The 27,717-nt window shown below is 41.2% G+C and overlaps 2 protein-coding genes across 2 annotated transcripts in view; both read left to right on the top strand.

Annotated features, from left to right (window-relative positions):
• Window positions 1-631: 631 nt before the first annotated feature.
• Window positions 632-9,695, top strand: lrrc73 (leucine rich repeat containing 73). The gene is made up of 6 exons (XM_062430860.1): window positions 632-903; window positions 1,627-1,787; window positions 3,278-3,400; window positions 4,167-4,267; window positions 5,750-6,017; window positions 9,625-9,695. The coding sequence occupies exons 1-6, from the start codon at window positions 632-634 to the stop codon at window positions 9,693-9,695; spliced, it is 996 nt and encodes a 331-aa protein (XP_062286844.1).
• A 10,187-nt stretch (window positions 9,696-19,882) lies between these two features.
• LOC133991872 (NACHT, LRR and PYD domains-containing protein 12-like) overlaps window positions 19,883-27,717 on the top strand; it is a gene marked incomplete at its 5' end in the record, with an annotated part of 32,838 nt that continues 25,003 nt past the window's right edge. The window contains 3 exons of the mRNA XM_062430466.1: window positions 19,883-21,666; window positions 22,808-22,981; window positions 23,722-23,892. Coding sequence (XP_062286450.1) covers window positions 19,883-21,666; window positions 22,808-22,981; window positions 23,722-23,892 — 2,129 coding nt within the window. The remainder of the gene's footprint in view (window positions 21,667-22,807; window positions 22,982-23,721; window positions 23,893-27,717) is intronic.

Raw genomic sequence — 27,717 nt, 5'->3', positions numbered from 1 at the left:
TTTGGAGAATCGTGACACCTCTATAGAAGAGTCTGGTAAGTTCAGATAATTACATCATTTTACTGTAATCAGCCTTTAACCCTCCTGTTGTCCTCGAGTCAAGGAAGGAAGGGAGGAGGAAGGAAGGGAGGAAGGAAGGAAAGGAGGGAGGAAGGAAGGAAGGGAGGAGGAATGAAAGGAGGGAGGAAAGAAGGAAGGAAAGGAGGGAGGAAGGAAGGAAAGGAGGGAGGAAGGAGGGAGAAAGGAAAAGAGGAAGGAAGGAAGGGAGGAAAGTGGGGGGAGGAAAGAAAGAGAAGGAGGGAGGAAGGAAAGAAAGGAAGGAGGGAAGGAAAGAAGGAGGGAGGGACGGAGGAAGGAATGAATAAAGGGGGATGGAGGGAGGAAAGAAAGAGAGAAGGAGGGAGGAAGGAAAGGAAGGAAGGAAAGAAAGAGAGAAGGAGGGAGGACAAAGGACAGACGGAAGGAGGGAAGAAAGGGCAGAAAGAATGAAAATACATTATGCTGTATCACTATATTACTATATCTCCTCTCATATCACGATATAATAACATAATATATTGCTCAGCTCTATTCTGATCTATCAGCAGCAGAGATGACATCATTCTGTCCCCTCAGGTTTCCCCCCCGCAGCATGCTGCCGGCCTCCATCCAGATCACAGGTGAGCAGCTGTCTGCGGCCGAGGTTCAGGACATCTGTGAGAGTCTGAAGGAGGACAGCGTGCGGCTGCTGTCGGTACGCGGCTGTCAGCTGTCCGACCGAGACTTCGGCCGCGTCTGCCGCAGCGTAGCCGAGTCTCGCTCTCTGGCTCAGCTCAACCTCAACCTGGCCGTCGTCTCCAGCGTCGGCCGAACCCGACACCTGGCCGACGCTCTGAAGACCAACCGCTCCCTGCAGACGCTGTTGTGAGTTAAATCAGAGGGGTTAAACATAAGGCCCGCGGGTCAGAACTGGGTCAGAACTGGCCCACTGGATAACTTTAATTTAAGTTTTTAATAAAACTCGCTGCTAGACTCACTTAACCCTCCTGTTGTCGTCGAGTCAAGGAAGGAAGGGAGGGAGGAAGGAAGGGAGGAAAGGAGGGAGGAAGGGAGGGAGGGAGGAAGGAAGGATGGAAGGATGGAAGGATGGAAGGAAGGATGGAAGGAAGGGAGGAGGAAGGAAGGAAGGAAGGAAGGAAGGGAGGAAGAAGGAAGGAAGGGAGGAAGGGAGGGAGGAAAGGAGGGAGGAAGGGAGGGAGGAAGAAGGAAGGAAGGGAGGGAGGAAGGAAGGATGGAAGGAAGGATGGAAGGATGGAAGGAAGGATGGAAGGAAGGGAGGAGGAAGGAAGGAAGGGAGGAAGGAAGGAAAGAAGGAAAGAAGGAAGGTAGGGGGGAGGAAAGAAAGAGAAGGAAGAAAGGGGGATGGAGGGTGGGAAGAGAGAGGAAGGAAAGAAAGAGAGAAGGAGGGAGGAAAGAAGGAACAGTCAGAACAGACGGGGTCTGCAGCTCATTTATAAACTGATGCAGCGACGGTGCAAACTGAGTAATTAATTATTAATTAAGCCAAAAACTGTAAAATAACTTAATTATAAACTAAGCCGACTACCTGATGATTGGTCGGTAAGCCCGTGTCTCCGCCCCCTCCAGTCTCCATGGCAACCCGCTGCTGGACGCCGGCCTGGTGACGCTGAACGCGGCGCTGTCCACACATCCGGCGCTGGTCAGTCTGGACCTGGGAGACTGCATGCTGGGAGACGAGGCGCTGAGGCTCATCTGTGGCATGCTGCCGCCAGACGGAGCCAAGTCAGGTACGCAGAACACGCAGAACACGCAGAACACGCAGAACGCGCAGAACACTGAGCAGAACATAGAGAACACTGAGCAGAACACGCAGAACACGGAGAACACTGAGCAGAACACTGAGAACACTGAGCAGAACACTGAGCAGAACACGCAGAACACAGAGAACACTGAGAACATTGGTCTGGATTATAAATGGATTGAGGGACAATTATGTGGAACACCCTAGAAAACCACTTAGCAACATCCTAGCAGCACCCTAGCAACCACTCAGCATCAATTTAGCAACACCCTAGCAACCAACCACAACAGCACAGAAAGCACCTGATACAACCCTAGCAACCGCTTAGAAACATCCTAGCAACCATTCAGCAACACCATCTGTCTGCAAACACATAATATGACACCTTAGCAACCACATGGAAACCGTCACATGACACCACAGTGACTCCTGGATCAGTCTGATAACTGACATGAAGCTGTAAAATGCTCTTATAGTGAATGTTAAACCTCACAGGTCTGAATAAAACAGTTCAGACACTCATCAAAAACATTAAAAACATTAAATTCATAATTTTAATAAACAGATTAGCAGATGAGTTTCTATTTCCAGGCTGTGAATCAGCTGAGAAACAGAGTGAAGCTGTAATATCAGCAGCAGTTTGGAGGAAGCAGACAGATATTCATGAAGCTCCGAGGACGTTTGGTCTCCTGGGAATCTGTTATTTCAGGCTCAAATAACCTGAATTCATCAGTCTGCATGCTGGAGGATTTAACAGAACAAGGACAAGCATCAACGTTCCTGCTGATGAGAACAAAAAGATCAAATCATATCTGAGCCTCATGTCCTGAATTCAACACTCAATAAGAAACATTTGAGATTAAAGTAAACTGTGATCTTGATTAGAGGGATGTTTATTTATTAATAAGAGTCAGACATGAAATTAAAATGAATGAAATCGTTTTATATCATTTCATTTTATACTTTAGTTTTCACAAGTTAAGCTTTGATGCTTCCAAACACACAGTTCCTGATAATTAAGAGTTATGATCATAATGTGAAATCACTGAAAAACAAACTAAACAAAAGATGAAATATGACAGTCAGGTTGGATACTGCACACATTTATATACATTAAAATATATATATGTATGTTTGCCCATACATATATTTTCAAACACACACACACACACACACACACACACACACACACACACACACACACACACACAGTCAGATATTCAGTAACCTTCTGATAAACTCTGATGATGATGTTATAATTTCCTCCTTTCCTCAAACACATCTTCCTTCATTGGTCTCGTTCTCCATAAATTGCTCTTCTTGAATCCATCTTTTTAAATCCGGTGTTTTGGTCTTTTGTAATTTGCTTCATTGATTCTCAGGCGTCTGATTCCAGTTGGAGGTTGTGTAGCTGTGTGTGTTCTTCAGTGTGTGTCTAGTTGTGTGTATCTTCAGTGTGTGTCTGGTTGTGTGCAGGTCTGAGGGAGCTGACGCTGAGCGCTAACCCAGGAATCAGCTCCAAAGGTTGGGCTCGACTCACCATCGCTGTGGCTCACAGCTCACAGCTGCGGGTGCTCAACCTGGACTACAACCCGCTGGGTAATCAGATTACATCAGATTACATCATACTACAACCCGCTGGGTAATCAGATTACATCAGATTACATCATACTACAACCCGCTGGGTAATCAGATTACATCAGATTACATCATACTACAACCCGCTTGGTAATCAGATTACATCAGATTACATCATACTACAACCCGCTGGGTAATCAGATTACATCAGATTACATCATACTACAACCCGCTGGGTAATCAGATTACATCAGATTACATCATACTACAACCCGCTGTGTAATCAGATTACATCATACTACAACCCGCTGGGTAATCAGATTACATCAGATTAAATTATATTACATTGTATTAATGACACTGTGGGGACAAAAAAGTGTTGCGCAACTACATAATCATAATTAAACTTTATTTATACTGCACATTTCTTACAAACAGACACAATTCAATCACTCATCAACAGATTTCGGGTGATTTCAGAGAATCTGTGATGTTTAGAGATTATCTGCAAATTATTTAAAAGGTAAAAATGAAACTGTTGAGTTCAGACAGACGAACGTTCAACTGATCTGAAATCAGAAACTCTTCAGATTATTAACACAGAGGCTCGAGGACGAGTATCTGCTACCTTGGTAACGGTTGAACCAACATACAGAAGGGTCCGAAGGTCTGAGACCACTTCCACTTCCTTTTTGTGGACTTGTAGGAAGAAGCTCTGAATGTTTCCTGAATGTTTCCTGAATGTTTCCTGATGTTTCCTGATGGCTCCTGCTCTGCTTGTCTCCAGGTGATCAGATTGCAGGGATGCTGGCGGTTGCCGTGGCGTCCAGTCGGACCCTGGAGGCTCTGGACCTGGAGGGGACCGGACTCACTAACCAGTCTGCACAGGTCAACCAGTCACATTTCTTCTTCTGTGTTTTCTTCATTGCATCAAAGTTCAGCTGAATCCAAACATCCAGACTCCCACATGACGTTTTATTAGTAATTAATAAAACAATTACCAGCATCCTAATAACATGTACGATATTTACTTTTGATGACATTTGTTTTTTAGTGAGTTATAATGTGTTATAACAGTCCTATAGGCTTAATAATGTGGATTAGTTTATTATAATCTGATAAACTAGAAGGGCAAAGGTTGGTTTGTTAGTAGTTCATGTGAAGGGAAACTCTCTCTGAACTGTGTAAAGCAGCAGAGTTGCACATCAGGACCATTAGGATTAGAAACATTTGAGCACGTTTAATTTCATCCAATCCCGTCTCAGACTCGGATTCAGCCTTTATATCAGTGCTAATGCTGCTAAGGAAGTCTTCATGCTGTCAGGTGTTCCTGTGTTTGACCAGCAGGGGGAGACATTGATCTGAACTTCCTTTAACACTGAGCTCAAACACTCAGAGGATTCAAAACCTAACTTTAGATCACAGTCCTCTTTACTCTGACCTTACTTTACACTAGTTAACGCTGACTCACCGTGTAACAGGATAGACAGGAGAATACACAGCAAAACATATTAATAATAAAACATATAGACAAAATATTAGGAACATCATTCAATAGACTATAATGTTCCCTAATACACCACCGCCGGGCGGTGACTTAAGACGTTTTTTATTTTAACCTTCCTGTCGTCCTCCCGGGTCAAATTGACCTTGTCTGTTTTGACTTTTCCTTCTTTCCTTCCAACTGTCCTTCCTCCCTCCTTCTCTCTTTTGTTCCTTCTTCTCTCTTTCCTCACTTCCTTCTGTCCTTCCTTCCTCCCTCCCCCTTCTTTCCTTCCCTCCTTCCTTCCTTCCTTTCCTTCCCTCCTTCCTTCTTTCCTTGCTTCCTCCCTTCCTCTTTTCCTTTCTCCCTCCCTTCCTCCTTCCTTCCTTCCTCCCTCCTTTCCTTCCTTCCTTCCTCCCTCCTTTCCTTCCTTCTTCTTCCCTTCTTTCCTCCCTCCCTTCCTTCCTTGACTCGAGGACAACAGGAGGGTTAAAGGCCTTTTCTTTGTACGTTTGCTGACGAAAAATACAAGATTACAAAAACTTAGATAAGAATAAAAATTGGCGCACAAACTAAGTTAAAGATTAACTAAAGATTAAAAGAATAAGAATTATAAGTGACAAAAGGAAGAGTTAGTGCGGTGAAGAGAAGAGAAGATGAGCAGAGCAAAACCTGAAGCAAAGCTTTATGCTAAAGGATCTGTGTTTGTCCCAGAGAGAGACCGTGTCAGTCTCTATATCAGACCTGGTCCAGTTTACTATCTGAGGGTCAAAGGTGACTCTGACCAGACGATGTTCTGATCCGTACTGATGCTGCGTCGGCTACAGTTGTGTTTGATGTTTGGAAAGAAGGGGGCGGGGCTCTCACCTGTCCGTCTCCGTCCCCAGGTGTTCTTGGACATGGTGGAGAACTACCCGACCAGCCTGCGGGTTCTGGTTCTGTCGGAGAACGACATCAGTCCGGAGCTGCAGCAGCAGATCTGCGACCTGCTGTCCGAAGCAGAGGACGACGATGACAGAGCGGCCACGCCCCTCCAGCCGGGCCACGCCTCCAGCGGCGCCATGCTGCCAATCAGAGACAAGTACCAGCCAATCAGAGACAAGTACCAACCAATCAGAGACAAGTACCAGCACCCCGCCTGGCTCCCCCACAGCAGTAAGGGCTGAACACTCGTCACTCGTCCCTGTCCTCTCCACAGACTGTTCCCCCTTCAACCTGTCCCTGAGTCTGTCCCTGTTGACCCAGTATTAGCCTGGTTCTGTCCCTGTTGACCCAGTATTAGCCTGGTTCTGTCCCATTTAACCCAGTATTAGCCTGGTTCTATACCGAATGAACCTAGTATTATCCTGGTTCTGTCCCTGTTGACCCAGTATTATCCTTGTTCTGTCCCAATGAACCCAGTATTATCCTGGTTATGTCCCATTTAACCAAGTATTAGCCTGGTTCTGTCCTAGTTGACCCAGTATAAGCCTAGTTCTGTCCCATTTAACCCAGTATGACCCTTGTTCTGTCCCATTTAACCCAGTATTAGCCTGGTTCTGTCCCTGTTGACCCAGTATTAGCCTGGTTATGTCCCAATGAACCCAGAATTAGTCTGGTTCTGTCCCAGTTGACCCAGTACTAGCCAGGTTCTGTCCCATTTAACCCAATATTAGCCTAGTTCTATACCGAATGAACCCAGTATTATCCTGGTTCTGTCCCATTTAACCCAGTATTATCGTGGCTCTGTCCCATTTAACCCAGTATTATTCTGGTTATGTCCCAATGAACCCAGTATTAGCCTGGTTCTGTCCCATTTAACCCAGTATTAGCCTGGTTCTGTCCCATTTAACCTAGTATTATCCTGGATCTGTCCCATTTAACCCAGTATTATCTTGGCTCTGTCCCATTTAACCTAGTATTATTCTGGTTCTGTCCCAATGGACCCAGTATTAGCCTGGTTCTGTCCCATTTAACCCAGTGTTAGCCTGGTTCTGTCCCATTTAACTTAGTATTAGCCTGGTTCTGTCCCAATGAACCCAGTATTAGCCTGGTTCTGTCCCAATGAACCCAGTATTAGCCTGGTTCTGTCCCATTTAACCCAGTATTAGCCTGGTTCTGTCCCAGTTGACCCAGTATTATCCTGCTTTTGTCCCATTTAACCTAGTATTAGCCTGGTTCTGTCCCATTTAACCCAGTATTAGCCTGGTTCTGTCCCATTTAACTTAGTATTAGCCTGGTTCTGTCCCAATGAACCCAGTATTAGCCTGGTTCTGTCCTATTTAACCTAGTATTAACCTGGTTCTGTCCCAATGAACCCACTATTAGCCTGATTCTGTCCCATTTAACCCAGTATTAGCCTGGTTCTGTCCCAGTTGACCTAGTATAAGCCTAGTTCTATCCCATTTAACCCAGTATGACCCTTGTTCTGTCCCATTTAACCCAGTATTAGCCTGGTTCTGTCCCATTTAACCTAGTATTAGCCTGATTCTGTCCCATTTAACCCAGTATTAGCCTGGTTCTGTCCCATTTAACCCAGTATTAGCTTAGTTCTATTCCGAATGAACCCAGTATTAGCCTGGTTATGTCCCATTTAACCCAGTATTAGCCTGGTTCTGTCCCAATGAATCCACTATTAGCCTGATTCTGTCCCATTTAACCCAGTATTAGCCTGGTTCTGTCCCAGTTGACCCAGTATGAGCCCAGTTCTGTCCTGTGTGTGGTGTTCTGTATAATAGTGGACTAAATGTGAATCTGGTTAAACTGGTTTTTATCTAATCCCAGTTAAAGAATATTCAGTAATCTTAATATTCAAACAATATTAATTAATTCTCCCATTAATGACAGTTTCTTCCTCTGTGGTTCCAGCAGCTGTGTGGTCTGAAGCTCAGTTGTTCTGGTTCTGGTTCTGGTTCCAGACCCGACTGGGTTCTGCTTTAAGGTTCGGTCACATCAGGATTCAGACACTAGATTCACTGGATTCACAAAGCAGATCAACAGGAATCCTTCATGTTTCGGTGATTTCGTGGAGATGCAACGATTCATTGATTAGCCAACTATTGATCTAATTACCAATTTGATAATCAATAAACAATTAGACTTTTCTTCAATCAATCAATCAATCAATCAATCTTTATTTATACAGCAAATCACAACAAAAGTCATCTCAAGGCACAGAGCAGACTGAACTCTTTAACCTCAGTGTCGTCCTCTCGGGTCAAATTGACCCTGTCTGTTTTGACTGTTCCTTCTTTCCTTCCTTCCTTCCTTCCTTCCTTCCTTCCTTCCTTCCTTCCTTCCTTCCTTCCTTCCTTCCTTCCTTCCGTCTGTCCTTCCTTCCTTCCCTCCCTCCTTCCTTCCTTCCTTCCCTCCTTCCTTCCCTTTCTTCCTCCCTCCTTTTCTTCCTTCCTTCCTTCCTTCCCTTTCTTCCTTCCTCCCTCCTTTCCTTCCTTCCTTCTTCCTTCCTTCCTTCCTTCCTCCCTTCCTTCTTTCCTTTCCTCCCTTCCTTCCTCCCTCCCTCCTTTTCTTTCTTCTTCCTTCCTTCCTTCCTTCCATCATTCAATCCTTCCTCCCTTCCTTCTTTCCTTTCCTCCCTTCCTTCCTTCCTCCCTCCTTATCTTCCTTCCTTCCATCATTCCTTCCTTCCTTCCTTCTTCCTTCCTTCCTTCCTTCCTTCTTTCCTTTCCTCCCTTCCTTCCTCCCTCCCTCCTTTTCTTTCTTCTTCCTTCCTTCCTTCCTTCCATCATTCAATCCTTCCTCCCTTCCTTCTTTCCTTTCCTCCCTTCCTTCCTTCCTCCCTCCTTATCTTCCTTCCTTCCATCATTCCTTCCTTCCTTCCTTCTTTCCTTTCTTCCTTCCTTCCTTCCTTCCATCATTCCTTCCTTCCATCTTTCCTTCCTTCCTTGACTCGAGGACAACAGGAGGGTTAATTTAATTCAGCTTCTTTAATATGAATATTTTCTGGTTCCTTTTGTCCTCTGTGACAGTAAACTGAATATATTGAGCTTTAGGAAACAATGATCTGTATTTCATAAACCAAACTAATCAATGAATTGAGAAAATGATTGACAGATTAAACTATAATGAATCTGTTTGTACCATCAAAGCTTATTAGCTGTGTTGCTCTCTGTTGATGCTAACATACTGACTATCGCTAGCATGTTTCGTTAGCATGGTTAGCTCATCAGCTGCAGCTCACCAACTAGACTGAAGAATCATCGCGTCCTCATCAAGCTTCAATAATCAAATATTTCACAAAGATGAATTTCTGATGTGACCGAGCCTTTAGAAAAGATGTAACCTGATAAAAACAAGCATTCAGACGTTATGAGGACACTTCTAACAGAGTTCCTTTAGAGGAATGAAAACATGTGTTCAGCTAATATATTAGAAATCATGTATATACTATCTTTATAACATTTTCCAAATCAGCTGTTAGATTGATTTCTATCAAATAAAACAGTTCCTCTCCTTCTCTGTCTGGTGGAGAGTTTGATGTTCAGATAGATGAATGTAACGTAGCAGCCAGTTAGCTTAGCTTAGCATAAAGACTGGAAACAGATGGAAACTGCTAGCCTCATACAGAAACTGGAGTGTATGAATGTCGGTGATGGATTATTTCTCTGCTGGTTGATTTCCAGAGAAACCAAACGGCTGCCTTGAATGAAATCAATCTAAACAGTGATTGATGGAAAATGACGAGCAGGATTTGTATTTACAGGTTTAAGAAACGTTTGGCGGTCCGGTTCTTTAAATCTAAATGTGTCGTTCTTTAACCCTACAGACTCCAGCCCCCAGATGGTCTTGCTGACATCAGGTCTAGGTGAGAGCTTATTGGCTGAGACTGAGATGTGACCCCTCCCACAAACACCCCCACTTCCTGTTCACCTTTTAAGTTATTCTTATCTTTTGGTTTGTTCTGAATGTTCCTGGTTTGTTTCTCTGCACTGCACTTGTCCGGGTTGTCAGATCACCTGATGGCTAGCAGCCAATCACATGCTCTGCATGGTTTGATGTAGCACCTGTACAGAACAGAGCGACACACAACCTTAACACACCAAGTGACTTCTACACAGACAGGTGTTTGTTCTGCAGTGTGTTTCTAATGAATGTTGGTTTGTTCTGCTGCTCTGATGTCACAATAATAAAACTGTTTACAGCTTCGTACAAACTGACGACTCAGCGTCTTCATTTACTGTCAGTCAGCTCCTGCAGAAAGTGATCCATGTTTAACATTTTCACAAAGACAATGATGGAAAATGACTCTATTGCTTTGCTCAAGTCTGATTTTTAGGTAGTCAGCATCACATTTCAGATGTCTATGAGTTGTTAACAGCTCCACCCTCTAAACTTCTCACATGGTTTCATTTCAATAAATGTTCAAATGATCCAATATTTCAGCAAAAGAGATCAATATTGACACATGCTGCTAGTGTTTGTCCAGCAGGTGGCGCTACAGAAAACATCATGGCGTCATTAAAGTATGAGAGGTTCATCCTGTGGAGAGCAAGACTAAGACCTGAATATTTCAGGACAATTTGACATCATCTTCTTTAGGCTCCACCTCTACTGGAGCAGAAGACATAAAGTACTAATCACCACCATATTAACAGAACATGAATCTTTCAATGGTGTCTTCTTTGGGGGGAGGGGGGGCATGAGAGTGATTGACAGCTACATGCAATGGGCGGAGCCTGTGAGTGACATCAGGTTAAAATTGGATCATAGAAAATAATCATCAGAGAGAGAGAAAGAAAAATCTCCTATGTGCATTAAGACAGAAACATGGAAAGCAAACACATGTATACAATATGTTTGAGACCCTGAGCAGTCATAGTGTATATAATTTGCATATCTCTGAGATTTGATGATCGTATCTGTCAAATGATCCAATATTTCAGCAAAAATCAAAGATTAGAGAAAATAGTCCAAAAACTGAAAACACATTTGTGTATCAGAACTTAGTTTGTTCTTCTTTCCTCTCCCATTAATCATCTCACCACCCCTCACATTTATCTGCTGACCCTTTGGAGGGGCCCCACCCCTAGGTTGGGAACCACTGGACTAAACTAGCTAACTGTATAATAAGTAGTGTAAACTAGCTCCACCTCCAGCAGCTACAACAGTAACATGCTGCTCTAACACTGATGCTTCACTATTAATAATCTAATGATGTCATAATAATAATATATCAGTCAGAGGACCAAACCACTACTTTTACTGTAATACTGCATACTACATCACTATAATACTGCAGTACTTTACTGTAATACTGCATACTACATCACTCATAATACTGCAGTACTTTTACTGTAATACTTTAACTACATCGCTCATAATACTGCAGTACTTTTACTGTAATACTGCATACTACATCACTCATAATACTGCAGTACTTTTACTGTAATACTGCATACTACATCACTATAATACTGCAGTACTTTTACTGTAATACTGCATACTACATCACTCATAATACTGCAGTACTTTAACTGTAATACTACATACTACATCGCTCATAATACTGCAGTACTTTTACTGTAATACTGCATACTACATCACTCATAATACTGCAGTACTTTTACTGTAATACTGCATACTACATCACTCATAATACTGCAGTACTTTTACTGTAATACTACATACTACATCACTCATAATACTGCAGTACTTTTACTGTAATACTACATACTACATCACTCATAATACTGCAGTACTTTTACTGTAATACTGCATACTACATCACTCATAATACTGCAGTACTTTACTGTAATACTGCATACTACATCACTCATAATACTGCAGTACTTTTACTGTAATACTGCATACTACATCACTATAATACTGCAGTACTTTTACTGTAATACTGCATACTACATCACTCATAATACTGCAGTACTTTTACTGTAATACTGCATACTACATCACTATAATACAGCAGTACTTTTACTGTAATACTGCATACTACATCACTATAATACTGCAGTACTTTTACTGTAATACTGCATACTACATCACTATAATACTGCAGTACTTTTACTGTAATACTGCATACTACATCACTATAATACTGCAGTACTTTTACTGTAATACTGCATACTACATCACTATAATACTGCAGTACTTTTACTGTGGGAGGATTCTTCATGCAGGATTTTTACCTCTATTTAAGAAGGACAGAACAACAGTAAGGACAGAATCTGCATTGTTCTTCCTGAATCAGAGATTTGATAATCGTATTTTGCTCCTTTCCAGCACTCTGGCATAAGTGTTTCCAGGAGGCTGAGTAGGGTGATCCCCCCATAGTTGGAGCACACCCTCTGGTCCCGTTTAAAAAAAAATAGGGACCATAATCCTAGACTGAGCCATGACAACCCTACAATGTCGAGAGCTTTCAGCATCTCAGGGTTAATCTCCCCCCTCCCCCTGCACCTTGCCACTGAGGAGCTGTTTAACTACCTCAGAGACCTCTGCCAGAGATATGGTTGAAGATTCCTCCGGATCATCCAGTTCTCCTTCCTCCATAGAGGACATGTTGGCCGGGTGAGGAGTTCCTCAAAGTTTAGTTAGTTTTTTCTTTTTTTTCTGAGTTAAACGTGTAATGGAGAGCACTGTAAATAAACCTTCACCTCTGAGAACATGTCCTTTACTACTGCAGTAAAGGACATGAATACTGTACAGAACAAAGTCTGTACACAAGTCAGGTCTTAAACTGACAGAACAGGTCTGGGTCAATGATCAACCTTCACCTGGTCTGATAGTTCCTGCTTGTTTTCTTTTAAAAGTCTGAGTTTTCCAGCTGATCAGGACTTTGTGTCCACAGACGAATCTGATGGTTGAGTTCATTCTGACTCTTCTTCACTCTACAGTCCACAGCAAGACTTTGACAGTAAAAATAAAAACAATGTTAAGTTAACTTTCATCCTGTTTTCCTCTTTCTGCTCTGTCATTTTTAATTTCAACTAGCTGACTGCTGATCCAGTTTTATGGCTTTATAGTTCTCTCCATATCAGTATGTACCTTTATCACCTGTGTGGTGTGTGTGTGTGTGTGTGTGTGTGTGTGAGTGTGTGTGTGTGTGTGTGTGTGTGTGTGTGTGTGTGTGTGTGTGTGTTGAGATCTGATAATCAGCAGAAACACTATTGTCTCGGCTACTATAAACACATAACACTTAACAATGAAATCAAACAGACCATGTTCGACAATGTTATGTTTAATGATAAATCTGATATGGATGAACCGACATGGCTCCTAAAGGTCTTCCTGAGGACACCAGCAAAGATCAAACCCTGTCAAGTTTTCTAAATGGAACAGCCAATATGTAGCCGATTAAGATATTATTCATAAGCACTTGTTGAAGGGGCACCACTTCTTAATTTGGAAGAAATTAATTATTATTATAATAATAATTATTAAATCAGTTTCAATTTAGAAGCTGCGACCACTGATTCAATAGATCTTCATCCTTTAATTCAAGAGAACACAGTTTTAAGACATTTATTAACTCATACTACTGGTTATAGTATGAGTGTACCATGCTAAGATTTTATTTGTGGACTTTTCATCTGCTTTTAACACTATTCAACGCAGCATTTTAGCAGATATACTAACTACAGAATTCTCCCTAGAAGCCGGACTGATCTTATGGATCGCTGACTTTCTTAGTTTCAGAATCCAGCAGGTCAGAGTGGGCTCGTCACTCTCTGTCAAAATGATCACCTGTACAGGCTCACCTCATGGCTGTGTATTATCATGTCTTTTGTTCTTTTTATATACCAACTCCTGCACCAGCACTTTTACTAACAGGCACTTTATTAAGTATGCTGCCGACACAGCATTGCTGAGCCTTTTACATGATGAGGAGGAAGAGCACGGGCCAGTTTTACACTTCTTTCTAAACCGGTGTGAGAAGTCCAATCTTCTACTGAATGCATCCTAAACTAAGGATATGTCCATAGACTCTAGAAAGACCCAAAACCATCAACCTACTTTCATCATAGGGGAGCAAATAGAAGCTGTCGTGGAATACAAGTACCTTGGTATTATTCTTGACCGTAAGTTAAAATGGGACACTTGGACTGATCACGTGAACACCAAAACACAGGAGAGAATGTATTTAAAAAAAAGATTACTGTCTTTTAATGAGCATAACAATACGCTGAACATGTTTTACTGTGCTTTTTTGAAAATGTTGTAACTTTTGTATCATCTGCAGGTTTGGTAACGCTACTGAGGCACAGAAACAGTTTGTATTAATTAAACTGTATTAATGGCAAGTTAACTGCTCGGGATCATGCTGCCTTCCTTTGAACATATTAAAGGGAGAGAACTCTGAGAAAGGCAAACAGCATTGTGGGGCCAGAAGTACTCCCTTGCTCCGTCTTTCTAACTGTTGCCATTTGCGCTACGCTACCGTTTGCCCCCATTCATCTAAAATAGGTCAAAGTTCTCATCTGTACCACAAGCCATTAAGCTCTTAAACTGAACTTTGTGTTCTTCAGAAACATGTTTGCACCAACAGAAGGAAAAGGGAACCTGATGTGTGTTGTGACTTATGGCAGGTGATCTGGCATTCTGCCATTTGGAGTCCAGAGGAGTTGAAGAGTTTATACATGTGTAGGTGACTGACTTTATGAGTTGAAAGGTTGATCCACATCTTTATATTCCTTTAATAAATGTTGGTCTGAGGTGAGTCCCAGCTAGAGGCCTGGAGTCCAGAGGGTCTGACCTGTTTAAATGTTATTGGCTTCATTTTCATCCTGATATGTTGATGGTTCTTTGTTTATTGATAGGAGAGGTTAACAGTGCTTTTAGCCAGAGGATGTCAGGAGTCACAATTTAGCAGCACTACAACTGCTGTTCATTTTATTACATTTATATTTATGTAAATGTTGTGATCATAATTTATGGGCTTACAGTCTGAGCTGATGTTATCAAATGTCTTGTTTTGTCCGACCACCAGTCCGAAACCTGATGAAATGTTCTTTTTTCTTTTTTAAATGAAACATTATGAAGATTTTATATGCATCACAATCACTAACACATGACTTCCAATAAAAAAGGGAGGAGCAGTCAGGTAGTCAATGAAGGTGAAAGTCCGTTCAGATGCCATTTTACAGTCAGAAGAGGAAAAGAGGAAAACAACAACTCTGAGGCAGGTGAGTGTTAATATAGTAGTTAGTTGGCTGATTTTAAATTGTCTTAATGTGACTGTTTAATTTCATGACTACACCAAGATTTCTGGTTTGGTTTGTGATTTTTAACATCACTGATTGAAGCTGAATGTTGACTTTTAAACATTCTTCTTTGGCTCCAAAAATCAGATGTCTTGTTTAGTCCGACCAGCGGTCTAAAGCCTGAAGAGATTTAGTTTACTACATTTGACTCTTTTTTTAAAACTCCGGTCCGACCTTCAGGGTCTATATAGGACAAGCGTAGACCAGGCTATGTAGACTGGGTCCTTTGTAGGGTTTGACCCCTGAGCTGGGACACAGCTATGGACAATGGGAAGGAGAGTTAATAATGTGACAGTCTTGGACACAACACTGAGACATTCATCTTCAAATACAGTCTTTAAAGGATTCAGGGGTCGCATTCTTCAAATGTCTGGTTTTGTGTGACCAACAGAAAATTAAGATTTTGTGTGCACTTGGTTCATTGAGTTCCCCCTCTTTATGCACACACACACAAACACACAAACACACACACACACACACACACACACACACACATACACATACACATACACATACACATACACACACACACACACACACACACACACACACACACATACACATACACATACACATACACACACACACATACACATACACACACACACACACACACACACACACACACACACACATATGACTTGCAGTAAGGGATGGAGGGGGAGGAGCAGACAGGTAGGGACTAAAGGTGAAAGTCTGTTCACACTATAAAGATGATTTATTGATGTTTTATTATGTCTCTCTCTCACACACAATAAAGAAGGGAGAGGAGCTGACACATAGGCAGTAAAGTCTATTCAGAGGGAAACTGTACACATGTTTATCTGAAGTCTGTTTATTGGATTTAAACCAGAGTCAAAGTTTCTCTTTGTGATGACTAGAAAACACACATGGTTGTAGTTAAAGTCATGTAAACTAATAAGAAGCTACTAAGTTGAGAGGCAGGACTGGGTTTATTATACTGTGTATGTGTGTGTGTCTCCAGTGTTCCTGGTTTACCTCTCAGACTCCAGAAGATGAAGAAAGAGGAGGAAGAGGAGGAAGAGGAGGACGGAGCAGAGTCTGTAACATCCAGCTGTCCGTCTATGAAGAGTGACCGGTCTAAAGATTATGTTCCACACTTCAGTAATGAACCTGGACCCTCAGACACAAAGTAAGAGACTGTTTCTACTGTAAACTGACCTGAAGATGATTCAGTTTAATATCATTTAAAATCAAACACCACTGACTGACAACACACACTCATGTCATGCATGTCAGATTTAGGGCCCAAACAAAAGGCTTCACCTTTCAAGAGTTCACCTCTAAGGGTTTTACATTGTGACAACAGGGACCTCAGTGCTCCTGGATCAACATCTCTAGATTGAGTCAGTGATAAATGTTAAGTGTTATGTGTTTACAGTAGCCAAGAGTGTTTCTGCTGATTATCAGATCTCAACACACATGCACACTCAGGTGATTACAGCTTATTCAGATGTTATTTACAGGAAATGTAAGTAAATGTAGAGTCTTGCTAATCTGACCCAGTGATCAAGGTACATACTGACATGGAGATAACTATAAACCCATAAAACTGAGTCAAATTACAAAAGTAATTTACTGATGTGCTGAGGACTATGGAGCAAAATGGAAAAATTTAGAGCGACATGTACAAGGAAGGGAAATTCAAATCCTCATTGGAGACAGGCACTCTTGACCAGAGGTTCAACAATGGATGCCAAATGTTGTAACAACTTAATGCACTGTAATAAAATATAGGAATGTCATGAGTTTCCAGGAGCTAAGATATTTACAATTAAAGGACTTTTATGACAAATAAATCAAGCAAAATGTGAAGTTAGATGAACATAGAATAATTAGAACCATAATTGTGGTTTTAAGTTCAAAGAAGTAAAAAATAATATCCACATATTGACGCCTAATGTATGGAGGAGGAAATACAACATTATATGTAAAACTGAAAAGATTGCAGAAGATGATTGGTTGCATATTTGGAGAGCACAACAGTCTACAACGTCCTCGCATAGTTGGAGAGAACATTGTTGAAAGGATGTGATCGGATACTCTGTAAGAATAAACACATCTCTATAGCACAACCATGCAGGAGACAATATGGGGTAATAAATGTAGATCAGTCCCATGTATTTTGTCTTTGTCTTGAAATTGTACAGTTTGTGGAAATGTTCATATGATTATTATCAAAATTCTGGGCTATGATATACTTAGTTCATGTATAAGACTGTACTTTGGTAATATTACAGGCGATATTGTGTTAAAAGAAGAAATATATTTGCTGAAAGTATTGTTGGCAGATTGTAAAAAAGTTATTATGAAGATATGAGACAAGGTGGAATCGCCTGATGAATGGATGAAAATTGTGAGTGAAATAAATTATATGGAACTGTTGACTCATAGGATAAGAACCCATGAGGACAGATGTCGAGAGAAATGGATGATGCTTACATATCAACGTCAAGATGAGAGAATGAATGATTGAATATGTCACAGGAATCAATCGGTTTTGTGTAGATGGCAAAACAATCTGTGTCAGAACAATATGAAATGACAGAGTTTGAGGTGTTGAAACGTTGTTTCCTGTTGTTGTTTTCCTGGTTTGTGCGTCCTCACAGCGATGTAACGTGACTCACTGCTGCCTCTAAATAGAGAGAAGTCACAGTTAAGAAGCACACACATGTTTATCTGAAGTCTGTTTGTTGGATTTAAACCAGAGTCAAAGTTTCTCTTTGTGATGACTAGAAAACACACATGGCTGTCTATGAAGAGTGACTCGTCCAACTATGAACCTCCAACCTTCAGTAATGAACCTGGACCCTCAGACACAAAGTAAGAGACTGTTTCTACTGTAAACTGACCTGCTCATTAAAATGTGTGTAAATGATTCAGTCAGACTTCATGCATGCATCAACACAGGATGTAAAAGCAACATATGGCAAAATAAAAAGATGTTTAAATATGATTGAAAGTGTTAAATTGGCAATTAAATGAATCTAAAATAGAATAAAACAGATAAAGCAAGAGAATAAAGAGTTACAGTGCAGTGTGAGATATTAACCCTAAAGATGTGATTTAATAAAAAGCAGCAAACAGAAAAGTCTTCAGCTGTGATTTAAAGAAGTGAGAGTTGCAGCAGACCTTCAGTCTTTTGGGAGTTTGTTCAGAAATGTGGAGAATAAAACCTGAACTCTGCTTCTCCAGGTTTAGTTTGGATTCTGAGGACAGAAAGCAGACCTGATCCAGACCAGCTGAGAGGTCTGGATGCTTCATAACGTAGCAGCAGATCAGAAATGTGTTTTGGCTCTAAACCATTCAGTGCTTATAAACCAACAGCTGTATTATAAAGTCTATTCTCTGACAGACAGGAAGTCAGTGTAAAGATCTGAGAACTGGACTGATGTGATCCACTTTCTTGGTCTTAGTGACTCTGAATCAGCTGCAGCTGTCTGATGGACTTTTTAGGGAGACCTGTAAAGACTCTGTTACAGTAGTCCAGTCTGCTGAAGATAAATGCATGGACCAGTTTTAAAAATGGACAGCGTGTATTATCTTGCACATTTGAAAGATGCAAGCCTCAATGCACTGCGTTAGTAGATCAGCTTGCACATTTTTTTGCGGGTGATGTCAAGTTTGCTCACGTTTTTACACATTCAGACCTTTACAAGCCTTCCAGGGCCTGCAGCCGTGAAGCTTCCCCACAGCATGATGCTGCCTCCACCATGCTTCATGGTAGGGATGGTGTGTTTGTGGTGATGTGTAGTGTTTGGTGTCTACCAAACATAGTGTCTAGTCTGATGCCAAAAAGCTTGCACAGTCACTCAGTTTGTGATGATGGCTATAGGCAGATTTATACAAATTTATCCAAATTTATCCATTTCTTGAAGGTGGATTTAACTGAACTCCAGATGATGTTCAGTGACTTGGAATAGTTTTTGTACCCATCCCCTCACTTCTACTTTTCAATAATAATCTTTTCTTCTTTTCTCTGAGTTTCTTGGAGTGTTATTTTGTATTCATGGTGTAATTGTAGCAGGAATACCAATGAACCAGTGACTGGACCTTCTAGAAACAGGTGTTTTTATATTACAATCACTTGAGACACATTAGCTGCACTCAGGTGATCTCCATTTCACTATTTGCGAGACTACTAGCACCAACTGGCTGGACCTCTGTTGAATTAGGTCAGTCACTTTGTAGAAATCTGTTTTCACTTGGACATTTAAGAGTTTGGGTTTTTTTGTACATTTTTGTCAAATTGAATGTGTTGAATCTCAGAGGCTGAAGAACAGAAACTGTAAGTGTGTAAATACTGACAGTCTGGACTGTTTATGTGGGGAAAGAGCTGCATGCAGCTTGTGAGCTGTCGGTTGGCCTCCACTAATGTCATGTGAAATAAAGAATGTGTTCATGTCCACAGAGAGAGGAAGAGGAGGGATGTTTCTGTGGAGGAGCAGCTGTCTTGCTGTTCTTTGTGTCAGGATGTCCTGAAGGATCCAGTCTCTACCAGCTGTGGACACTGGTTCTGCAGACAGTGCATCATCTCATACTGGGACCAGTCTGCTTCATCAGGAGACTCCTCCTGTCCCCAGTGTGCAGAAAGATCCAGAACCAGACCTGGACTGCAGACAGACAGTCAGACCAGCACTGTACAAAGTAAGACTGAAGATCTGTCTGCTGATCTCATCATCTCTGAAAACAGGACAGGAATCTACCTCCTCTATCCTACTGAACATTAACAGTCACATGATTTCTGTTTCATTCTACCTTTTTTCTTCTCTTTCAGCAGAAAGTGGTCTGCAGGAGGTTTTAGATGAACATCAGATCAGTCTGAGCAACACATGTGAATGTGTGACTCAAGGAACTGATGAAGCAGGAATTGAAATCCTCCTCATCAGCATCTTCACTGAGGTCCACATCACAGAGGGACAGAGTGAAGAGGTTAATACCCAACATGAGGTGAGGCAGCTTGAAACAGCTTCCAAGATGAAGACCCTCCATGACGCTCCAATCAAGTGTCAGGACATCTTTAAAGTCTTACCTGACCAACAGAAACACATCAGAGTGGTTCTGATGAACGGCGTCGCTGGCGTTGGAAAAACCTTCTCAGTGCTGAAGTTCACTCTGGACTGGGCACAGCGCTCCAACAACCAAGATATCAGTCTGCTGATTCTGTTCTCGTTCAGGTCGCTGAACTTGATCAAAGATGAGCAGTACAGTCTGCTCATGCTGATCCGTGTTTTCTATCCAACATTACAGAAGCTCACAGCAGAGAAGCTCGCTGTCTGTAAAGTTTTGTTCATCTTTGACGGCCTGGATGAAAGCAGACTTTCACTGGATTTCAACAACAGTGAGGTCGTGTCTGATGTCACACAGAAGTCATCAGTCAGTGTGCTGTTGACAAACCTCATCAAGGGGAAGCTGCTTCCCTCAGCTCTTATCTGGATAACTTCCCGACCTGCAGCAGCCAATCAGATCCCTCCTTCATGTGTTAGCAGGGTAACAGAAGTACGAGGCTTCACTGACGCCCAGAAGGAGGAGTACTTCAGGAGGAGATTCAGTGAAGAAGAGCAGTCCAGCACAATCATCTCACACATCAAGACATCCAGGAGCCTCCACATCATGTGTCACATCCCAGTCTTCTGCTGGATCACTGCTACAGTTCTGGACCACATGTTGACTACAGACCAGAGAGGAGAGCTGCCCAAGACCCTGACTGACATGTACTCACACTTCCTGCTGGTTCAGACAAAGAGGAAGAAGAACAAGTATGATGAGGGACATGAGACGAGTCCACAGGAGCTGACGGAGGCTGACAGGAACCTTCTTCTGAAGCTGGGGAGGCTGGCGTTTGAACAAATGAAGAAAGGAAACATCATGTTCTACCAAGAAGACCTGAAGCAGTGTGGTCTTGATGTCACAGAGGCTGCAGTGTTATCAGGAGTTTGTACAGAGATCTTCAAAAGAGAGAGTGTGATCTTCCAGAAACCAGTCTACAGCTTTGTTCATCTGAGCGTTCAGGAGTTTCTGGCTGCAGTCTACATGTACCACTGTTACACCAACAGGAAGACAGAGGTACTGAAGGACTTCCTGGGAGGATACTACAGTAACTCATCTCTGGATGACTTCCTGATGAAAGCCATGGTGAGATCGCTTAAAAGTAAAAATGGCCACCTGGACCTGTTTGTCCGCTTCCTTCATGGCCTCTCTCTGGAGTCCAACCAGAGTCTCTTAGGAGGCCTGCTGGGTCAGACAGACAACAGTCCAGAAACCATCCAGAGAGTCATCAACAACCTGAAGGAGAAGAAAAGTGAGTTTAACTCTCCTGACAGAAGCATCAACATCTTCCACTGTCTGATGGAGATGAACGACCGCTCAGTACATCAGGAGATCCAAGAGTTCCTGAAGTCAGAGAACAGATCAGAGAAGGAACTCTCTGTGATCCACTGCTCAGCTCTGGCCTACATGCTGCAGATGTCAGAGGAGGTTCTGGATGAGTTTGACCTGAAGAAGTACAACACATCAGTGGAGGGACGACAGAGACTGATCCCAGCTGTGAGGAACTGCAGAAAGGCTCGGTAAGTCCAGATGTGATTAACATTATTAATCAGTGTACATTAGTAGTTTAGTTTTTCAAATATAAATAATATAAAATTCCTATTATGACTGCAGACTGACTGACTGAAGGGGAGAAAACTACGTTTTATAAGCTTCCCAAATAGTTTTCATGCCTTTACAGCACTTTGTAAACTTATTTTTGAAAACATGAATAATTATTATTAACTATTAAATGTTATTTCAATGGAGTATGTTGCTGTGACAGTGGTTTAGTATCACAAGTAGAGAATAGTCATCTAATCATCAAACTGATTCAGTAATGTCAGTTATACAACAATATGTAAAGTTAGCTAACGTTAACCAACATTAGCCTCCGTAAACTACTGGTCATAGAGACTAAACCCCTGAGTGTGTTGAACCGAGCAATGGAGCCTTTTATTTCTCATCAATTCATCTTTTTATTTTAAAGAGGGAAGTGGTGTTACATGGTGTTGTTCTGAAGTCTTTCTGATATTCTGTTGGTCACAGAAAGAAACTCTGAGCTGTTTTGTCTCTTGTTGGTGTAGAGAAGAGTAGTAGCAGGAAATGCACAGAGGTCTGATCAATATATAAGAACAGAATGGAAGAATTCAGCCTGTTTAAAGACAGTAAAAGTGTTTTTCTAATCAAGATGTCCTCATGTTAACTTTGTGGAGACAGACATGGGATCAGATCACACAGACACACTGTGCACATTATGAAGCCTCAATGTAACTCCATTTTCTCTCCTTCATCTGCAAGATTAAAGCAAAACAAAGATTAAAAGTCTGCAGGTATGATAGAGAGTGATGAGAATGATTGTTTAATTCAAGCACAGTGAGACAGCATCAGCTGAACTGGGAGTGTTCTGGTAGCTTACTGGTCTGTGCTTTGATTCTGGTGGTGGACCTTTGTTGCATGTCATTCTCTGTCTCTCTCTCCTCTTGTTTCCTGTTTATCTCTCAACTGTCCATTAAAGGAATAAAATGCCTCAGAAAACAAAGATGATCTGAACCACTGATGTGAAGATCAAATGTTCATCAAAATAGTGAATGTCAAACTGTTTGATCATCAAATGCATGAAGTAAATATAAAGTGTCCTCTTTCATGTTAACATATGTTGTAATATATGTGTCATTACAGACTTTGGGACTGTGGACTCTCAGAGACTCACTGTGAAGTTTTGGCCTCAGCTCTGAAGTCCAACTCCTCCCATCTGACAGATCTGGACCTGAGCTACAACAAACTGTCTGATTCATCAGTGAAGCGTCTGTCTGCTGGACTGGAGAGTCCAAACTGTAGACTGAAGACTCTGAGGTGAGTTCACTGACTGTAGCTTTGGTAGATTTATTTCTATTTATTATATTCAAATTCTTCAGTGAAATTTCAAATTTTTGTTTCATAATTTTCAGGATTTGCTGAACATAAAGTGTAGAATGTAAACGTTTTCAGGAATTTAAAATCCTCAGTCTTGTTGTGAGTAAAAATGACTTCCAGAGTTGAAACTAATATGAGGCTTCAGCAGTCTGAGTTCCACATATCAAGTAAGTATGTTTGTGTTGCTTCAGTGTTTCCTTGCTGAGCTGCAGTGGAGGGATCCAAACTCAAAGAGGGAATTTAGTTCTAAATATTCTGAAACTTTGAGTCACACAAATGAAGTGTGAGTCTACCAGACTGTCAAAGCCTCATATTAGCTTCAACTGGACTTATTACACACACACACACACAAACACACACAAACACACAGCACAGTGCGAAAGCATCAGCTGAACTGGGAGTGTTCTGGTAGCTTACTGGTCTGTGCTTTGATTCTGGTGGTGGACCTTTGTTGCATGTCATTCTCTGTCTCTCTCTCCTCTTGTTTCCTGTTTATCTCTCAACTGTCCATTAAAGGAATAAAATGCCTCAGAAAACAAAGATGATCTGAACCACTGATGTGAAGATCAGATGTTCATTAAAATAGTGAATGTCCAACTGTTTGATCATCAAATGCATGAAGTAAATATAAAGTGTCCTCTTTCATGATAACATATGTTGTAATATATGTGTCATTACAGACTTTCTTACTGTGAACTCTCAGAGACTCACTGTGAAGTTTTGGCCTCAGCTCTGAAGTCCAACCCTCATCTGACACATCTGGACCTGAGCTTCAACAAACTGTCTGATTCATCAGTGAAGCGTCTGTCTGCTGGACTGGAGAGTCCAAACTGTAGACTGGAGACTCTGCTGTGAGTTCACTGAATGTAGCTTTGGTAGATTTTGTTCTGCTTATTAAATTCAAATTCTTCAGTGAAGTTTCAAATGTTTGGTTCATAATTTTCAGGATTAGCTGAACAGAAATGTGTAGAATGTAAATGTTTTCAGGAATTTAAAATCCACAGTGTTGTTGTGAGTAAAAATGACTTCCAGAGTTGAAACTAATATGAGGCTTCAGCAGTCTGAGTTCCACATATCAAGTAAGTATGTTTGTGTTTCTTCAGTGTTTCCTTGCTGAGCTGCAGTGGAGGGATCCAAACTCAAAGAGGGAATTTAGTTCTAAATATTCTGAAACTTTGAGTCACACAAATCAAGTGTGAGTCTACCAGACTGTCAATGCCTCATTTTAGCTTCAACTGGAGTTATTACACACACACACACACACACACACACACACACACACACACACACACACACACACACACACACACACACAATATATAACTTCAGTTTTAGTGTCTTCTAAACTGAATTAATTTATTCTGTATTCAGATTGGTTCGCTGCTGGTTGTCAAAGATCAGCTGTGATTATCTGGCCTCAGCTCTGAAGTCCAACTCCTCCCATCTGATAGAGCTGGATCTGAGTAAAAACAACCTGAAGGATTCAGACGTGAAGCAGCTGATTGATCTTCAGCAGAGTCCAGACTGCAGACTGGAGACTCTGAGGTCAGTAGAGAGTTGGAGTCAGTCTGTGCTGGTTTCAGCAGTTTAGTATTAAACACAGTCAGTATCAAAGCAAAGATCCAGTATTTCCTGGTGAACCTCCAACCTTCTCAGTGCTGCTTTCCTCAGTGAAGCTGTGAGAGGAGAATGGTGACAGGCTTCAGGATTGGACAGAAAGACAGAGAGAGAGAGAGAACAGATGAGCCAGAAGCTTGTTGCCATCATGTGTTTGAGTTGATGTGAAGACGACTGTTGTTAGCTGTGTTGATGTCTGCAGGAAATAAAGCTGGATTACAGCTGACAGCCTTACAAGATGTATAGAGACAGTGGTCCTCATCATCAAACTGTCACACCATCAAATCTGATCTCAAAGTGTTTGTTCTCTCATTTTAACACTAAATTATTGATCAGTTCATCTTTGTCAGAGCTCTAAGATCAGCCTGACTGCAGCCTGCAAATCACTGGCTCTTATTTCACACAAGCATCATTACGTTTAGTAACCATGTGGTCTTTATACAGACCAGAACCTCTGCTGAAGTCCAGGAATCACAGCAGCTGTTTATCTGAGAGCTCTGACTGATTGTCATGTGATGATTTAACAGCAGGAAACATCTTCAAATCCCACAGAGACTCTGTAGCTTTAAACTTTGATAAGAGTTGACATGTATCAGCAGTAAATCCATCAGTAAACTGATGACTGAATGTCTCTGTTTCTGCAGTAATGATGTGTTCATGACTCTCAGCACTTTATTTCCTCTGTGTACTTGAGTGAAATCTGCAGAGGAAACACACTTGATAGTAAAAGTGTGTGCAGGTGTGTGAGCTTGGAGCTCAGTGTGTTCACTCCAACACGTTAACATGAGAGCTGAAAGGAAGCAAGCTACGCTTCACAGCTGTTCCACTTCTGGTCTGAACAGGACTGAAGTCCCTGCTGCTCTTTATACTGGATGTGCTGCATCACTGACTGACAGCTGATGAAGTGAGTCTCACTAAACACTCATTTATCTCCTCTGTTCTTTCTTCTTCTCTCATCAGCTGGAAGTGGGATGATTGATCTCTGTCAGAGTGAGAGTGAACATCCAGGAGTGTTGAGAGAGGATCAGCTGGATCCTGATGATCCATCTGGAGTCTGGATCTGGATTTAGTCGTCTTCACTTAAGTCTCTTAACTGACTACAAACTGAACAGTTATCTCTGGATTTAGCTGAAGTCAGCACTTTACACATTTGTTCTACATGAGCTGTTTGATGCAGAAAAGATAAAAACAGGTGTTATAAGTCAGACTGTGAGCCTGGGCTCATATTTATCAATCGTCTCAGAATCACACTGAGAGTTAACGAGGACTAAAACTAATGAATGAAGCAGAAGAGAATTGACTGTGACTTTCAGCAGGAGAAGGATCACTGCTGGGAGAGAGTGAGACGTCTCTGTTTTACCACAGTCAGAGCAGCAAAGTAGAAATAATGATGACATATTGTAGTTTTCTCACAGTCTCAGCTGGAAATATTAAACAGTGGTCATTTGGTATATTATGTGTATAGGCAGGTAACCAGACAGGTAACTTACCAAGGTTATGGAACAAAACTATGAAGCAAAAATTCATTATAAGATGATATTTACAAAGTGTAAAGAAAGCCTGAGAAATAAATGCAGCCTATATGTTCATTAAGATAACAGGTCATGTGACTGAGCTGCTGAAATTCTCTTGGTTCAGCCTCATGGTTTCACAGCCTGTAATAATGCTACATCTTGCACATATTGCACAGACATGTTGTAAACCCTTTCCATGAAGCGTAACCATAGAAACAGATATAGTTCAGCTGCAACCTCCTCTCTCTAATATCAGGCTATAACTCTGCTGTTATTTGAAGCAGCCTCAATAAAAAAGAAGCCTTTAAAATATTTGAGCTGTTGTAATGAAGCTGATTATTATCATTATGCAGATGACATGATTGTGTTCTAATAACAGTTTTATTGGTCTGTAACTGAGGACCCTCGTCACGCTCATTATTTTTACAGTGTGCTCAAATCCAGATCAAAGTTTGATTCATGACTTCCATCATTGTGTCTTCTGACAGAAACATCACTGTTGCTCAGCTGCATTTTCCCGGTTAGCATAACGTGGAACATTGTGAGGACGCTGTGTATTTATTTAAATGATGATGCATCACACACACAGTCAGTCTCACAAATGATTCTGTTTCTGTCCAAATAATCTTTTAATAAGCTCACAGTCATCAATCATTCCTAAAACACCTTCTCAGGGAATATCTCTGCCTGGACTCCATCTCCTGCATCTCCTAAATATTGGCATACACAGGAATCGTTTACCAAGTGATTTCCTGCTCTGAGACGCTTGATAAATACGAGCCCAGATGTGACAGATTGAATGTTCACTCACTTCATTCAGTTCAATTCTGAAATAATTTCTCATTGGTCAGAAAACCTGTTGGTTGTTAAACTAAACGAAAGCTCAAATGGTTGGTTTCTCATTTTAATATAATATTGTGGAAGTCAGGTAATAGTTTTTTCCTTGTAACTGTGTGTAAAGTGTGTCACTCACTCTACGATGTGAGTCAACTCCAGACTGAACTTCTTCACAACTTTGACAATGATCCAGTGTTTTTATTTTGACTTTGTTTTGAAATATTTTCATATCTTACTTTTTACTCCATATGCTGAATATCGATTGTAGATTTAAAAACATTAGTGCTTTAATTAGTTTGTAGTATTTCTCGCTCAGAGTTGATAATTAGTTGTATTCTGTATATTTTTATGAGCATTTATTTCCTCATTTTTTAATAATTATAGAGTATACTATGAGAGGTTATAAGTATAATGCCTATACGTATATAACTGATTGACTAGGCAGAATGTATTTACCAAAGTATGATAATCATATTTACTCTTTGATGGTTTTAAGATGACTTGATGTGTGTTTAGTTATTCATATTCACTGTTTTCATTATTTCTGTTGTTTATACTTTTATGAAAGTTGATGTGTGTTGATGGGCTCTGGATCAACCTGTTTGATAAGTCTTTATCTTCCTTTAAATCACTTCTTCAAACTCATTTTATCCACTGATCTACCAGTTATTTAGTTGTATGTGCTGTACATCTTACATTTGAATCTTC

The sequence above is a fragment of the Scomber scombrus genome, chromosome 12 (assembly GCF_963691925.1).
Source record: "Scomber scombrus chromosome 12, fScoSco1.1, whole genome shotgun sequence".
Classification (NCBI taxonomy): Eukaryota; Metazoa; Chordata; class Actinopteri; order Scombriformes; family Scombridae; genus Scomber; species Scomber scombrus.
Note: the sequence above shows the minus strand (reverse complement) of the source record. Positions and strands in the feature narration are given on the sequence as shown.

Bases quoted from the DNA above. Each gene is read 5' to 3' on its own strand.
- lrrc73 (XM_062430860.1), top strand. From the start codon at position 632: ATGCTGCCGGCCTCCATCCAGATCACAGGTGAGCAGCTGTCTGCGGCC. The intron at 904-1,626 runs GTGAGTTAAATC...CGCCCCCTCCAG, and splicing joins CGCTCCCTGCAGACGCTGTT to TCTCCATGGCAACCCGCTGC. The intron at 6,018-9,624 runs GTAAGGGCTGAA...TTAACCCTACAG, and splicing joins CGCCTGGCTCCCCCACAGCA to ACTCCAGCCCCCAGATGGTC.